This window comes from Poromitra crassiceps (genome assembly GCF_964638095.1).
Source record: "Poromitra crassiceps genome assembly, chromosome: 1".
NCBI lineage: Eukaryota > Metazoa > Chordata > Actinopteri > Beryciformes > Melamphaidae > Poromitra > Poromitra crassiceps.
The window spans coordinates 16312897-16330366 of record NC_139623.1 but is presented as its reverse complement, the minus strand read 5'-3'; the positions used below and the strand labels follow the sequence as shown (position 1 = coordinate 16330366).

At 45.3% G+C, this 17470-nt stretch overlaps 1 protein-coding gene across 1 annotated transcript in view; it reads left to right on the top strand.

The window, feature by feature from the left end:
• The window catches only part of rasip1 (Ras interacting protein 1), a 20778-nt gene extending 4743 nt beyond the window's left edge, over nt 1–16035 (top strand). Inside the window, exons 5-16 of the mRNA XM_083638294.1 lie at nt 479–726; nt 1177–1341; nt 1842–2046; nt 2941–3239; nt 6513–6674; nt 7615–7655; nt 8743–8897; nt 9818–9930; nt 10042–10336; nt 12037–12200; nt 12305–12446; nt 15551–16035. Of these exons, the coding sequence (XP_083494420.1) occupies nt 479–726; nt 1177–1341; nt 1842–2046; nt 2941–3239; nt 6513–6674; nt 7615–7655; nt 8743–8897; nt 9818–9930; nt 10042–10336; nt 12037–12200; nt 12305–12446; nt 15551–15729 (2168 nt within the window). The 3' untranslated portion in view covers nt 15730–16035. The remainder of the gene's footprint in view (nt 1–478; nt 727–1176; nt 1342–1841; nt 2047–2940; nt 3240–6512; nt 6675–7614; nt 7656–8742; nt 8898–9817; nt 9931–10041; nt 10337–12036; nt 12201–12304; nt 12447–15550) is intronic.
• Nucleotides 16036–17470: the final 1435 nt, after the last annotated feature.

Sequence of the window (17470 nt, the reverse complement as noted above, 5' to 3'; positions counted from 1 at the left end):
ACTGATAGCCCTGCCCTGGCTTTGCGCTAAACAGAAGAGAAATGTTTCTGGTATCACATCCCACTTTATCTAATCAGGAGAGAGAACTCCAGGATTGAGTCAACATGGTTCTCATTCCCAAGTAGTCAAGTTCAAGTTCAAGTTCAAGTTCAAGTATATTTATTGTCATTGTTAAATTGCTCCAACAACGAGATATAGACAAGCATCTCCCTGAGACGTACAGTGCAACACCAGGTAAAGTGCATCAACTACTGATGCTTTGAGTTGGTGTTCTGGATGGGAGCAGCAACCCAAAGCGTCAGTATTTGACTAGTTGGGAGTGAGTGAGCGCCGTGTTGACTCAATCCTTCCTCCACAATTCATAATAGGCAAACAGCAAAGTGCTCTGAATCAGATCACCTTTTGGCTTTATCTTTTTTAGTCCCCCCAAAATCGGTTTGTTTTATGAATGGATTTATTCATTTCTCAAATGAAACAGGTGTTCGCTGGAGGCGTAGCAGGATGTCCTCAGGGGGCGGGGCGGAGGAGAGCGAGCGAGGTCACCGTGGGAGAAACACAGAGCTCAGGAGGAGCATCAGTGACATGAACCTCAGCCTGCGCCGGCGCCAACAAGGCAACCATGTGGCTAACGACCCGCGCGGCACCGCCAAGCCCGCCAACAACAGCACAGGACCGCAGGACCGGAAGAACATTGTGAGCATGATGATGACTCCTCAGTCTGGAGAGGTGAGGACCATAAGAGAAGTTATGTTCAAATGTTGGGATGACATGCAAGTAAAGAGGAGCTCATTGTGAATTTGGTGTTCTAACCCAGTGATTCTCAACCTTCTTCATATCAAGGACCCCTAATTTTGTCCACATTAGGGCCATAGACCCACATTTGATGAGATGTTGTTTCTCAAATCCAAATCTAAGAATATGTTTTATTTGATATGATAGATAGTGTATTTTGTCCAGAATTCCATGCCAATCTGTATTGTTGGTAGACAGATAACAGAGGAAATATGACCAAATCATTCTTCTACATTCTCCAACTTATTGTTAATGAAATAATCGTGAAGTTTAACAATACATCCATTTGCCTGGGACCCCCTAAATGACCCCTGGTGGTCCCTGGACTCCACTTTAAGAACCACTGTTCTAACCTAATGTATGTGTCTTAACCCACTATTGTAGATTAGAGGGTCAAAGGCTATAGGCAAGGTGGGATGGACGAACCAGCCAATGGAGGAGGAGAAGGACTACTCCAGCTGTGACCTGGAAATGATGTCACAGAGTTTGATCCTTCCACCCACAGACCGGCCCTACTTCCTACTGCTGCAAGGTTATGATCAGAGCAAGGCAAGACACACACACACACACACACACACACACCACACACACACACGTATTGACCCATACTGCACATATAAATAAGAAAAGGAGATACTTACAGACGCATACCGCTGTTTGCAGACACACGCGCATGTACACACCCTGAGCATGACATCATACCTACATGTCTCTAATCGCCACATACCATCAATGTTTCCATCCCTCTACAAGCCTCTCCCATTCAGCGTCCTGCACAAAACAGCCTCAGAGCAGTACAATACTGCCACAATACACCCAGAGACAGCACAAAACATCACTCCATCTCACACAATGACCTCACACAGGTCCCCATTGTAGCAAACTGTGACACACTTCATACCTTATCTACCGCCTTCTGCTCAACGTAGCATCTCCAAGATGGGAGATTAGCATAACCATAGCACTTAGAAGATAACAGACCCCCCTGCCGCTCACTGTATTCCATTCTCCTCTGTGTGTGCGTGTGTGTGTGTGTGTGTTTGGATCAGGATTTTGTTTTGTACATCATGGCGGGGCAAACGCATGTATTTGGAAGAAAGCCCACGATGAGGGAGAGAGAGAAGGACAGAGAGAGAGAGAGGAAGGGGAAGAGGCCTCTGAAGGTGGACACGTTCCTCTCTGCTCCGGACCTCTTGGCCAGACACCTGCTGGTCAGGAGGGACTCCGCCGTTCCTGAGACGCCGTCTGGACAAGGTAGACCCAGCTCCAGCTCCAAATCATGTTGCAACAGCAGGCGTCCAAGTAGTGCAGGGTAGATTCCCTGCCTACCAACACGAGGGTCGCAGGTTCGAGTGCTGTGTTACCTCTGGCTCGGTCGGCGTCCATACTGGCACAATTGGCCGTGTCTGCGGGTGGGAAACCGTATTAAGGGTATGGGTCCTGGTCGCTGCACTAGTGCCTCCTCTGGTCGGTCGGGGCACCTGTTCAGGGGGGAGGGGGGGGAGAACTGGAGGGAATAGCGTGATCATCCCACGCACTACGTCCTGCCGGTGAAACTCCTCGCTGTCAGGTGAATAGAAGTGGCTGGTGACTGCGCAGGTATTGGAAGAAGCATGTGCTAGTCTACAACTCTCCCCAGATCAGCAGAGGGGGTGGAGCAACGGCCGGGACAGGGAATTGGTCAAGTACAATTGGGGAGAAAATGGGGGGGAAATCTGGAAGAAAGAAATCATGTTGGAACAATAACCAAACAGTTATACTGTACATTGACATACAGTAGAACAGTTCTACTGTACATTGACATACAGTAGAACAGTTCTACTGTACATTGACATACAGTAGAACAGTTCTACTGTACATTGACATACAGTAGAACAGTTCTACTGTACATTGACATACAGTAGGGCAGTTATAGTGTACATTGACATACAGTAGAACAGTTATGCTGTACATTGACATACAGTAGAACAGTTATGCTGTACATTGACATACAGTAGAACAGTTATACTGTACATTGACATACAGTAGGACAGTTATACTGTACATTGACATACAGTAGAACAGCAGGAAATGGACATGAATACATATTACAAAAAAATACATATGTGTTGGACATGTTCCTCATCAATGATCTGCTCCTCTCCCCAGCTCTGATGCGACCCTTCAGAGGAGGGGCAGTCACACACAACGGTGTGGCCCTTTACAGGGAGGCAGTTCTGAAACCAGGGGATGTGATTGGTCTGGGGGGCCACTTCCTTTTCCTGTACCGTGACCCTCGTGTGACCCCAGCTCCGCCACTGGCACTGGCCCTGCCCTGGCAGGCTGATGCCCCCTCCACCTGCTGCCCCTCAGGCCTGCTGGACAGACAGGAGGCACTAAGGCAGTACCTGGGATCCACAGAGGCAGTTCTGAAGTTTCATTCCCGCCATGCGGACGCCCTGTTACAGGTGAGAAGCGAAGGCAGAGAACCTCATGATAACTGTCCAGATACCAGGAATAATACAAATGTGACGTAGAGGATAATGTTCAGGATCAGCTTTATTGGCCAAGTACATGTAGGCCTACGTATGTACACATACAAGGAATTTGACTCCGGTTGATCTCAATGTACTCACACAGAAAAGAAGTATGAATACAAGCTCAAACAAGTACAGTGAGTCAACAGAGGTACATTTAAACCAATTAATTGCTATTTACAATCATAAGTGTGATGTAAAGTGTTATTATACTCACTCCCACCTGACATCCGCAATATTGACTCCCTCCCTCTGTTCAAATCCAGCCTCAAAACTCACCTCTTCAAGATTGCATACTCCCTGTAATTTCCATGGTGTTTTCTTTGTTTAATGTTTAGTTTTTTTCTTGTTTCTCTTGCACGCTTCTTTTATTAGGGGTTCAAGCCCTGAAGGGGCTGAAACCCTATTGTATTTGTCCCGGTTTATTATTCTTGTTCTTGTTCATCTGCCCCGACGCAATTTCCCGTGAGTTGGTAAATGGCAGAGACCTGAAATTTGGCACAATGACAGATATTGTTGGCTGGTAGGTGCTCAAGAAAGATTTTTCGAATCGGCCTGAAGGTGGCGCTATAATTGAAGGTTTTACGTTAAAGGCCATAACTTCCACGCCGTTTGTCCGATTTTCAAACTTTTTCTTGGACATGTTCAGGTGAACCTGCTCTACAAATTTGCCTTAAGGACCCTTAACTCATTGAGTGCCAGCCACTTTTGGAAGACGGATGGTCCCAGTGCCAGCCCTTTCAGAGCGTTTTCAGTGATTTCTCGAGGCCCACAGGATATTGTGTGATATTACTATGTAAACACCGAACACGCCCAAAGAACGATGAGACTCTATTGTATCATCAGCAAAAAAAAGTTTATTGATATCATTTTCCGTTCTTTAGTTATCAGCCGGAGAAGATAGGTTGTTTTCAGCAAAAACAGACGTTTCAAATTAGAAGCTGAGATATTCAGCCTTTTGTGAAATGAAGCATTTCAAGCACATCACTGACTCTGAAGCTAATATTTTCTGATATAGTGACACCTCAAAAATAATTTCCTTCAATAAAACAGCGAAAACAAAGGAATTTTGTTTGGTAAAATAATATTTTTTAGCTGCAACCAGCAGCGCTGGCCCCTGCGTGCGCAGACCCTACACTTTCTTGCTGGTCTTGATTTACTGCTGGTGGGCATCAGATATTCTAGCTTGCCAATCTGTCCATCGAGCCTGCTGTCTGGGTCTGTCTGGGTCGGTGTTGTATGCTGCCCTGCGTGCCCCACCCCCCTCTACTGCAAACCCCTCCTCCGTGGGTGTGTCTCTGGTGGCTCTGGTGGCTCTCTGCTGAGTTTGCTCTGCACTGAAAACCCAGCTTTTTCACAGTGTTCCGCGTGTATTTGTCACCGGCTTCCAGCGCTTCCAGTTGAGAATAATAACAACTCCACAACTAATCATGTGGCTGGGGCTATCGCAGCGGACACGGAGGGGCTCAATTGTGGCAGCAGATTGGCTGCTGCAGGCACAGCTAACGTTATGCATACCGATGCGATTTCCGTTTCCCCATGACTTCTTCTCTGTTTTTTCTTCGCCTTGCTCTAATCTGGAGAGCACTGTCGCCACCTAATGGGTCCGTAAAATAGCTTTTACACATTCAACATCCACCATACTTTCACAGGAGATGGATCTGGCTTTGATCCACGTTCCACCGTCAAAAAACGCAATTGACGACTTTAGTCGTCATTGGCACTGAACGTTACTATTTGAATTGACGACTATAGTCGTCATTGGCACTCAATGAGTTAAGGTCCGTCTGGAAAAATTTTGAGATATTTGGAAAAGTTTGGAAAACACATTTTCGAGATCTCCTCCTAGACCGTTTGACCGTTTTCGTTTCGGAGATATTAATCGTTAAAGTTGTGAGAGGGCGTGGCCCCTCAGCTAAATTGTCATAACTTCATGACCGATTAAGGAATCTTCACGAAACTTGCTGGAGATCTTCGGAGACCATCCCAGACCATGTGTGTCAAATTTTGTGCAATTTGACCAAACGGGGGCGCCATAAACGCCATAAATGGGTGTGGCCTAACACACAAAAGGCCGTAACTCTGCACCTGTTTGTCCAATGATCACGAAACCTGGCAGATATATCAAGGAGGATGTCCTAGACAAAATCAGAAGTTTTGTCACCATTTGTGAAAGTGGGCGGGGTCTATGGTGTAAGCATGTAATAGCGGTAAATCAAGTCCATTCGCATAATCGGCTGCAAACTTCTCAGCCTCATCTGGAATGGCATTTCTGACATGCTATTTCGCGATTTGACCAAAAGGGGGCGCCGCAGATGTAAAAAGTGGCCGTGGCCTAGCACGAAAAAGGCTGTACTCACACCCGTTTGTAACTCCCAGGCTGTTTCTCCAATTTTCACGCAACTTTTTTCCACATGTTCACCTGAACATGCTCTACAAATTTGCCTCAATGACTATTAGGTGTTCAATTTGCTTAAGGCTTGAACCCCTGCATTGCCGCTTGTGGCTAGATTTTTATACTGTTTTGCTTTTATCGGTTGTTTTGCATCTGATTATAACTCTGTAAAGTGTCCTTGAGTGACCTGAAAGGCGCTTTTAAATAAAATGTATTAAATTATTATTATTATTATTATTATTATTATTATTATTATTATTATTATTATTATTATTATTATTATTATTATTATTATTATAAAGTGTATTATATGTACCTATATAAGCAAAACATATATATCTAGGTACAATATATGTATAGGTAAACCACACCGGATTGTAAACAAGACTATAAGTCAAATATTGCATTGCATATTGTTACTTACCAATCTAACTTTGAGACAGTTATGGCACAGTTAAGGCATTTCACATTAGGGGTGTGTGTGTGTGTGTGTGTGTGTGTGTGTGTGTGTGTGTGTGTGTGTGTGTGTGTGTGTGTGTGTGCGCGTGCGTGTGCGCGTGCGCGTGAGCGTGTGCGTGTGCGTGTGTTTGTAGGGGGGTAATTGTGTACATGAGGCTGCTTGCTGCACAGGGGTATTTCTGTCATTGGTTTTAAGTGATCAAACTGGTAAAGTGTTCAAGGTAAAGGGATTAAAGTGTTCAGCGAAGTGTTCAAGTGAAGTGTACAAGTGACTGGTTGAAGTAAGAGTGATGGCCTGTGGGAAGAAGCTGTTAACTGTATGTTATGTTTGTCCCTCGTTTTTCTCTTAGGAGATTATCTCCAAGAATTCATCACCAGACTCTGGGGGCGGGCCTTTAGCTCCAGCCTACCTCCTGTCAGTCATGATAGATCACGCCTCCAAGCACCTTGACCCTGCTCTCACACCTCAGATATTACTCAAGGCAGCCAATCTCATCAAAGGAATTGTCTGGGTGAGTTACAATAACAACAGTATGTAATATGACTGATACAATAACAACAGTATGTAATATGACTGATACAATAACAACAGTATGTAATATGACTGATACAATAACAACAGTATGTAATATGACTGATACCAGCTCAGTGGCCTTGTGGTTTGAGTGTCCGCCCTGAGACTGGGAGGTTGTGAGTTCGATCCCCGGCCGAGTCATACCAAAGACTATAAAAATGGGACCCATTTGCCTCCCTGCTTGGCACTCAGCATCAAAAAGGGTTGGAATTGGGGGGGTAAATCACCATATGATTCCCGAGCGCGGCGCACGCTGCCGCTCACCGCTCCCCCAGGGGATGGGTCAAATGCGGAGAACAAATTTCGCACACTCAGGTGTGTGACAATCAGTGGGACTTTACCTTTACCTTTACAATAACAACAGTATGTAATATGACTGATACAATAACAACAGTATGTAATATGACTGATACCATTAGCTTAGCATTGGCCCTGAAATGAGATCCATATTAGAGGTCTCAGTCTGGGAGCCAGGCTCATGAGGAGTTATGAACAGGCAAACCATGAAGCATTTTGGGCCCCGTCCCATAGTTTAATAAACCAGGGCTTAGCAAATGTGACAGAGAGATGACAACACTTAGAGGAGCTTGGCAGGGAAACTTCAGGTAGGCAGACTGAAAGATTGGCACAGTTGGTCAGACAGTAACACAGACAGACAGACAGACAGACAGACAGACAGACAGACAGACAGACATGTGCCCTTCATTGCGGCCTGGTAGGTGGTGGACAGGAACAAGGATGAGTTGATGTCACTTCCCTGCCTCTGGAAAATGTGCTGTAATTGTCCTGGCTGCAGAGCTGGACTCCGCTCCCCCTCCTCCACCCCCACACTAAGCCGAGATGTCTCTCCTCTCTTCTGTCTCCAACTTTCTTCACAGGATAACATTAAGGAATTTGGGGATAAGCATCCCACGCAAAAGTAAGGACATTTTTGTTGTACGTCATGTTTCCTCTGTTTAGAGATCACTTCCTCCACTGCTGAGTGATTCATGTTATATTATTTGTGCTTGTGCTGTTACGTCTTTAGGCAAATTTCTGCGGTGTGCTGAAAACATTCTAATACTGTGGTGCTGAAAAATTGCAGTATAGATACGATTCAGAGAATGAAAATGATGTGATTTTTAAATGTAAACTGGTAGATACACAAATACATCAGCAAACGGGGCGGCTGTGGCTCAGGAGGTAGAGTGGGTCGTCCACTAATCAGGTCGTTTGATCCCCGGCTCCTTGGGCAAGATACTGAACCCCAAATTGCTCCCGATGGCTCTGTGCCAGCAGCTGGCCGCCTTTGGTGTGTGAATGGGTGAATGTAGGCACATTGTAAAGCCTTTGGTGTGTGAATGGGTGAATGTAGGCACATTGTAAAGCGCTTTGGATAAAAGCGCTATATAAATGCAGTCCATCCAAACGAGTGCTGCAAAAATGGTTGTGTAGAATGTGAAGCACATGCTCTTTTACATTGTGCCGTGCACTCTGTTGTACACTGTCCTCACATTTAGAGAGTTTTAATGACCTTAATGACATAAATTGTCTATTAAATGATTATGCCAAAGTGTGCCACCACATTCTTAGTAGGAAACAGTTCTTTAATAACAATAATACATTATTTGGAGGTGCCTTTCAAAACACCCAAGCTCGCCGCCGTACAGTGCATAAAAGAACATAACACTCAAATCATACTCAGATAAAAACAACAAGCATGGCAAACAGCAACATAGACAAAACAAGACAAGCATAGATTAAAGACAGGAGATACAAGGCGGGCAGACCCATACGCCATGAGGTGAGTGTTGTATGTGTGCTTTATGAATGATTCTGATTATATATCCCTCCTCATTTTGCCCACTATACTTTTTATATTGTATTGTTGTGTGTCTTTTCTGTTTGTGTTTAGCTTTTACTGTTTTTAACTATGTATTTTTCTCATAACTCATAAACCGTCCAGGATTTATTCTATTCTATTCTATTCTATTCTGCACTAACATCCACCATAATGTTGTGTCCAGTTCAACAGAGCAGGAAAGTGAGATCACCACGCCAAATGTCCAGAAACTTTCAGCCGACCTGCGGCCCCTGATGTTCTGGATGTCAAATGCCACAGAGCTCCTGAACTTCTTCCAGGTCAAAGTTGAGGCCATGGAGAAAGAGTGGGAGTTTGAAGGTCAGCATGATTTGAAAACAATGCACAATTGCTCAAGTGACATCACTTCCGGGACAAAACATTGCCCACATGCTCCCTTTTATAATAACTAGTACGCGCGCAAGATCCCTAGGCTCGGCCGCTTCGCGGCCTCGCCTGTCCTGCAGCAATGGTCTGCAGGACCCTGCCCCTGCAGCTCGCCAAGCTGGCCCTGCAGCTCGCATTCGCAGCTGGGCTGCTGCGCGGCCTTGCCCGCAACTCGGTTGCTGTGTGGCCAATGAGACCAGCATCACTGATGATGTCAGATTTATGACATCACTGATGATGTCATCAGTGGGATTTATGACATCACTGATGATGTCACAGTGGGATCAGGGATTTATGACATCACTGATTAGTCACAGTGGGATTTATGACATCACGGATGATGTGACAGTAGGATTTATGACATCACTGATGATGTCACAGTGGGATTTATGACATCAATGATGTCACAGTAGGATTTATGACATCACTGATTATGTCACAGTGGGATCAGGGATTTATGACATAACTGATTAGTCACAGTGGGATTTATGACATCACGGATGATGTCACAGTAGGATTTATGACATCACTGATGATGTCACAGTGGGATTTATGACATCACGGATGATGTCACAGTGGGACAATCACAGTGGGACAGACACACAGAGCCCGAGCTCTCATTTATGTTGGGGATAAAATCACTCATTCAAGTACAAAGAGAGAAGAAATAGAGCCTTGCATTTGCATTTCTTGTGGTTCTGCGAGGACAATAATGACCTTTAAAGGCTATAGAGACAGACAGCCTTTAAAGGGACTGTGTTAAAGGGACTGTCTCTATGACAGGTGCAGGAAATATTTTGCTAAATATGACATATTGGAGATAGAAATTTACCTTAATGGTGGTTTCTTTAAAGCTCCTGGGGACCCGGTTTTGACGGCTGACATGGACACCTGCTCAGAGGCCCTGGCGCAGCTGGATGATGTCATTATGCACACCTTCCAGCAGTGTGTGTATCACCTCACCAAGGTAAACAAAAAATTCTGCCTTTCCCTTCCACCCTCTCCATCTTAATCCCTAATCTTAAATCTCTTAATCCAAGTTAACTCAAGTGTCTGTGTTCCCCTCTGTGCCACAAAGACGCTGTACTCACTCCTTCCAGCTCTCCTGGACACCAACCCATTCTCTAACGAGGAGAAGGAGAAAGAGAAGGACGGAGCACGGGACGCAGAGGGAGACGCCGGAGCAGGGGGGCAGGGGGAGGTAGACGACGTGTCCTCCTTGCCCCCCACAGTGGCAGGGCTGGTGGAGGTGTACCGCTGCTCCCTGAAGCTGTCGCGGGACGCCTGCCTGTCCCCTCCACTCACCTCCCAAACCTTTGGCTACCTCTTCTTCTTCACCAACACCTCCCTGCTCAACACTCTGCTGGAGAGAGGTGAGAAGGCTACCTCTTCTTCTTCTTCACCAACCCCTCCCTGCTCCATACTCTGCTGGAGAGAGGTGAGAAGGCTACCTCTTCTTCTTCACCAACCCCTCCCTGCTCAATACTCTGCTGGAGAGAGGTGAGAAGGTTCCTTCTCAATACTCTGCTGGAGAGAGGTGAGAAGGTCCCTGCTCAATACTCTGCTGAAGAGAGGTGAGAAGGTTCCTTCTCAATACTCTGCTGGAGAGAGGTGAGAAGGTCCCTGCTCAATACTCTGCTGGAGAGAGGTGAGAAGGTCCCTGCTCAATACTCTGCTGAAGAGAGGTGAGAAGGTTCCTGCTCAATACTCTGCTGAAGAGAGGTGAGAAGGTTCCTGCTCAATACTCTGCTGGAGAGGTGAGAAGGCTACCTCTTCTTCTTCACCAACCCCTCCCTGCTCAATACTCTGCTGGAGAGAGGTGAGAAGGTCCCTGCTCAATACTCTGCTGAAGAGAGGTGAGAAGGTTCCTTCTCAATACTCTGCTGGAGAGAGGTGAGAAGGTCCCTGCTCAATACTCTGCTGGAGAGAGGTGAGAAGGTCCCTGCTCAATACTCTGCTGAAGAGAGGTGAGAAGGTTCCTTCTCAATACTCTGCTGGAGAGAGGTGAGAAGGTCCCTGCTCAATACTCTGCTGGAGAGAGGTGAGAAGGTCCCTGCTCAATACTCTGCTGGAGAGAGGTGAGAAGGTCCCTGCTCAATACTCTGCTGAAGAGAGGTGAGAAGGTCCCTGCTCACTCTGCTGGAGAGAGGCGAGAAGGTCCCTGCTCACTCTACTGGAGAGAGGTGAGAAGGTCCCTGCTCAATACTGTGCTGAAGAGAGGTGAGAAGGTTCCTGCTCAATACTCTGCTGAAGAGAGGTGAGAAGGTTCCTGCTCAATACTCTGCTGAAGAGAGGTGAGAAGGTTCCTGCTCAATACTCTGCTGGAGAGAGGTGAGAAGGTCCCTGCTCAATACTCTGCTGGAGAGAGGTGAGAAGGTCCCTGCTCAATACTCTGCTGAAGAGAGGTGAGAAGGTTCCTGCTCAATACTCTGCTGGAGAGAGGTGAGAAGGTTCCTGCTCAATACTCTGCTGGAGAGAGGTGAGAAGGTTCCTGCTCAATACTCTGCTGGAGAGAGCTGAGAAGGTTCCTGCTCAATACTCTGCTGAAGAGAGGTGAGAAGGTTCCTGCTCAATAATCTGAGGTGAGAAGATCCCTGCTCAATACTCTGCTGAAGAGAGGTGAGAAGGTCCCTGCTCAATACTCTGCTGGAGAGAGGTGAGAAGGTTCCTGCTCAATACTCTGCTGAAGAGAGGTGAGAAGGTTCCTGCTCAATACTCTGCTGAAGAGAGGTGAGAAGGTTCCTGCTCAATACTCTGCTGGAGAGAGGTGAGAAGGTTCCTGCTCAATACTCTGCTGAAGAGAGGTGAGAAGGTGCCTGCTCAATACTCTGCTGGAGAGAGGTGAGAAGGTTCCTGCTCAATACTCTGCTGAAGAGAGCTGAGAAGGCACAGGGTTACGGCTCAGCCTTCCCACAGCCTTGCCTTACAGTGGTTTGGGTGTTACAGTGAATGTGCTTTCTCGGATAAACAGACTGATCTCATGTCTGATCCCCATGAAAAGCAAACTATTGAACTATAGCAAATGACACATTCTCTATCCCTGCTCTCTCTTCTCTTTTTTCTTCTTTTTAAGATGGGCTGTTTTCTTGGTCCAGAGCGGTCCAGATCCGTACAAACTTGGACCTAGTTCTGGACTGGCTACAGGGAGCAGGATTAGGAGACATTGCCTCTGAGTTCTTGAAGAAACTGTCAGTCACAGTTAACTTTCTGTGTGTGCCCAAGACCCGCCTCATCCAGGTAATATAGCTGCATGAGCAGTCAGGGTTAGCCTATTAGCATATTCAACCCTCCTATAGAATATGAATGGCTGTTTTTAACTCTATTCATCCCTCTTCTGCCAGTCATCCTGGACCAGTCTACTGGAGGACCATCCATTGTTAAGCCCCTCCCAGTTGCACCACCTGCTCATCCATTACAAGCTGGGACCAGCCAGGGCCCCGCCGGCCTCCTGGGCTCCTCCGCCAGGCACAGAGCTGAGTGGAGGTAAAAAAAAAAAAAGATAAATAACTATTAATATAATTATGTAGCCAATCGCTTCGGACTCTCAGTTTCAAGAAACAGCTGGTTATCAGTGGTTTAGCATTGCATAAAACAGTGAATAATAATAATAATCTATCTATAATTTCAGGAGTGTCTGTCTGTCTGTCTGTCTGTATACAGCATTGCTATACAGATGTATGTCTGCGCACAATCATTGTGATGTCATCAGTGTGGGATGTCATCAGTGATGCAAAGTTGTGCAATTGTGCGCAGACATACAACTTTGCATCACTGATGACAATAGAGTACCACAGGGATGACGTATTTTTGTAGTCGGAACGCGGAAGTCCTGGACTTCTGGGTTCTTCACTGTTTCTGCCTATGGGATTTTTGAATGGGTTTTTGGCGCGATGCTTCAAATAAGGTCTGTGGGCAATGCAAGCTTAATCAAACGCGAACCTGTGTTCAGCGATATAATCTTCACACATGAGGACCACTTTCATGAGTTTTGAAGCATAAATGCAAGCCCTAGAATTAAAAAGCTCATGCTAAACTAATCTAGAACTACACAGTGTCACATAAGCTTCCACGTCACGTCACCACAGCCAAATTCAACCTGGAGTGTTGTTGATGTGTGCGCTGCTGTGCACTGATTTCCCCGGGCTGAACCAGGTGAGGGAAAGAGAATTTCCGCGTTCGTCCTTTGAAGTGATGACGTTATTGACGTATAATATCCCCGTCGACTCAACAGTGTAGTCTCATTTAGCCGTTTGCTAGCTAGCCGCCCTTTTAGCGGCACGTAAAAGCTTAAAAACTCATAAAAGTGGTCCTCATGTGTGAAGATTATCCTACTGAACACTGGTTCGCGTTTGAATAAGCTTGCATTAACCACAGACCTCATTTGAAGCATCGCGCCAAAAACCCATTCAAAAATCCCATAGGCAGAAACCGTGAAGAACCTGGAAGTGTTAGCATCGATGTTTTCCGGACTCATTCCTGCGGCTCTCTATGTCAAAATGTCATCAGTGATGTCACTAAAGCGCTCGATCTTATCTATACTATAATTCCAGCAGTGTCTGTGTGTCTGTTTGTCAGTATGTCTGGCAAGTGTCTATGTGTCATATTGTGCCATATTCCAGGAGTGTCTGTATGTCTGTCATCCACTGTTACGCGGACGACACCCAGCTCTACGTTTCCTCCAAACCCACTTCCACCTTCCCTCCCTCCTCCCTCTGTGCCTGTTTACAGGAAATCAAATCATGGTTCACTTCTAATTTTCTCAAACTGAGCAGTGATAAAACAGAGGTAGTCCTCATTGGCTCCAAGTCCACATTCACCAAGCACCCCAGTTTCACTCTCAACATAGACATATTTATTTCTGCTTTTGCATTTTAACTGTGTTTGATTGTCATTTGTTTAACTGTTTTTAATTGTTGTACGGCGACCTTGAGTACCTTGAAAGACGCCTTATAAAATAAATGTAGTATTATTATTATTATTATTATGTGTCATGCCCATGACATCATCAGTGATGATGATTTTGGTCAATAATGATTTCACTGATGCTGTCATAGATATTGTCACATCATCAGTGGGACAAAAACAATGTACCCATGGGTGGGGGGTGGAATGAGAAGAGCATGATGTATGAACGGTGGAAGGGGAACAGGTAGATGCGGGGGGGGGGGGGGGGAGAATCTTCAGCTTGGTAGATGTACCCATGGGGGTGGGGGTGAATGGTGAGAGAGGGAGGGAACGGGCACGACGGGTATTGCACTAGTATCTATAATTCCAGGAGTGTCTGTATGTATGTATGTCTGCCTGCACCCAATCATTGTGATGTCATCAGTGCTGCAAAGTTGAGCAGTTATGCGCCAGACATAAACTTTGCAAAGCACTCGATAATGATGTCATCAGTGATGGCATTCTTCTTCTTCTTCTTTTTGGTGTTTTATGGCAGTTGGCAGCATTACCGCCTTCTTCTAGACCAGAGATGGCATTGGTGAGTGTCTGTATGTATGTATGTCTGCGCACAATCATTGTGATGTCATCAGTGATGCAAAGTGCAGCAATTGTGCGCAGACATACATGTACAGACATACAGACATTGATTTATGCATCAGTGATGTTACTAAAGCACTTCATTGTGACATCATCAGTGATGTCAAGTGGGAGGGGAACGGGCACTGTGTAACGGGTACTACTCCAATCGAGGGGGGGGGGGGCAGTGAAGAGTGGGAGAGCATGATGTATGAATGGGGGAGAAGGGGAATGGGTAGCTTTACCCATGGGGGCGGGGGGTGTAGAACTTTTTTAGTTAAAATTGAGAACCGTTTGTCGGATCGACTTCAAACTTGGGGAGTGCGCTTAGGGCAGTGGTTCCCAACCTTAGGGACGCGACTCTAAGTGGAATTAAAATAGGGTCGCCTGAAATTTATTTTATTTTTTTCTTGTTTCTTTTTTGAACACCACACACAATTTAAAACTACCAAAGATGATTAGGGTCACTTGCGATTTTTTTAATTTTTTAGTTCTGAGTTTAAAGTGAAGCTGATAATGTAGTAATAATTTTGTTGTCTTGGGTGACACCTATGGGGGATGAGTGATAATTGCAGGTGAGATCCAAACTGTCAATGGGCAATAGCCTCAATCACCATTGATCAGATAGATAGTGACTCTTTTTTTTAGATGAAAATGTTTGAGATTATAACTTTAAATCGGGATTCTGAGAATAAAGTCTGAATTCTGAAAATAAAGTCAGAATTCTGAGGGGAAAAAAGAAGCTTACTGTTACATGTGACATCACTGACGATGTCACTGATGATGTCACTGATGATATTATCGATGGTGTACCAGAATTTGAATGTCTTGGGTCCCTAGATTTTTGTGACGTCAAAATCGGGTCACAAGCCAAATAAGGTTGGGAACCCCTGGCTTAGGGGGGACCTGACGGAGTGCAGTGTGGATGTGGGGGGGAACCGCCCACAGGGTGGTGCATGGGGGGATAATAATAAACCGCACTACGGATATTGCACTAGTAATAATAATCATAATAATAATAATAATAATAATAATAATAATAATAATAATGTCTTCTGATCTTATAGACATCTTTGAGAGCTTCCTGGACCATCCTCCTCTCATTCTACCGAATGAAACTCCTCGGCTCAACCTCTCCCAACCAATCCCAAGCCCTGAGCTCCAGAAGGAAGTGACACGCCTCCGGACCTTCTTGTGGGGACTCGACCAGGATGAGCTTCCTGCCAATCAGAGGACTCGGCTTTGAGAAAGCCAGCATTTATCTCATGATGGATCAATAAACAGGATATCTCCAGATACTTCCAACTGCACGCCTAAGACAATGCAAACTGGACATGTTTTGTAGGCCAATCATTGCCTGGATGCAATGTTTGTTTTTTAGTTTGTTAATAAAATCAACTGGAACATGAAAGTGATATGAAATAGATTTTAAGTGTCAGTATCAATCCATTTATTCACAGTCAGATATTTCTAGTAAGAGAAATGTATTGGAATTAATATGAATCTATTTTAAAGCAAGAAGTAAAACCTCATGTCTACTGGGCCATGTAGTCTCATGCTTTACTTGACTGCTTTACTTGGCTTCCGTGTATGTTTTTAAACTACTTGTTTTTAATAAAACGTTGAATCCTAGACTAAAAGGCCTAAAGTTTCCGTATGATCTTTTGACAAGCTTGTTTCCCACAGCAGGGCCCCTAGGGTTTGGCACCCGCCTCGGCTTCCAGACCAAAGGAACATTCCACAAGGTGGCGACGCAGGACTCATTCCCCCTTTGACGTGAAATGATGAGTCTGCAGGTAGGCTTGCTCCACTATGGGAGAGATTATACAACGATATTATCATCTGATCCAGAGGCTCATTCTCATTTCCTGTCATGATGGTAGCATTTTGCAAAGAGGAATGACTCAAGCAAGCCAACGAGATTATCACAACCACACACAAAGACTACCTTTACCAAGGTGAGCTGTCTCAAAGGTCATGGCTGGTGACTTAAGTGCGGGGGAGATTTACATTTCCCGTTGGTTGTTGTGACAGACTCAAGCGGTCTGATCAGTGGGCTTTTCTGTTTCATTCATGTGGCAGATCCCCTGCTCCTATAAAGACATGTCCAGTAGGCTAGCTCATTAAGCATCAATTAGTGAGTGGTTTTCGTGGACAGGCAGCAGACGGATGATGTCATCAAGTGGAGTGAGTAACAGCTGTCTGTGTGAGTGAACTTGAAGTCTTGACTGTCACTATTCTGTAATATCCAGCCAAGTTCGTTGTCTAGTCAGCCAGATGTCTTAAGAAAACAGCTCACCACTTTCTCACAACTGCATTGTTTTGAGAGTGGAACCCTCTGACGTCTTTATTTGACCAGAATCTCACGTTATCATGCCAATCCTTTAAGGCTTTGGGCCTCCTGCCAAATGGCTTCCTTTTCCGGTCAGCTTCTCAGATCAAGTCAAAAAACAAAGCACAAAAACATCGGTCCCGTGAGAGAGAGAGCCTTACTTACATCATCACTGCTGTCTCCCCCACTCTCTTACTATGTGGACTTCAGAAAACATGCTATTGACAAAGGGCTGCTTATAGATTATGAATCATCTGAAGAGGCCCCCTGTGGTTAGCTTTATCAATTAAGTGACTGTAATCACTCTCATTTGAAATTCAATGCGGTGTATGAGTGAGAGTGAGACTGTGCTTGTGTGCTAATTTCAACTTTCCAGTAATCTAATACAGATGTAGCCTGCAGCCTTATAATTAAACGCAGATGGGTGGGAGACTGGCACAGGCCCATAGTGATTGTGTGATATTGTGTCTCGTCGCGTATGATACAGTAATGTGACCCATGTCTGAGTAGTATTAAGTAACATGTCAGGTTTAGTAAGCATGTGACACACACAGTCCTGTGACCTCAAACACTGACACACATAAACCGCTCATATACACTTTCTCCAGAAATTCTCAGTCACAAACACAACACACACGTGCCTCTTTCTCCCTCT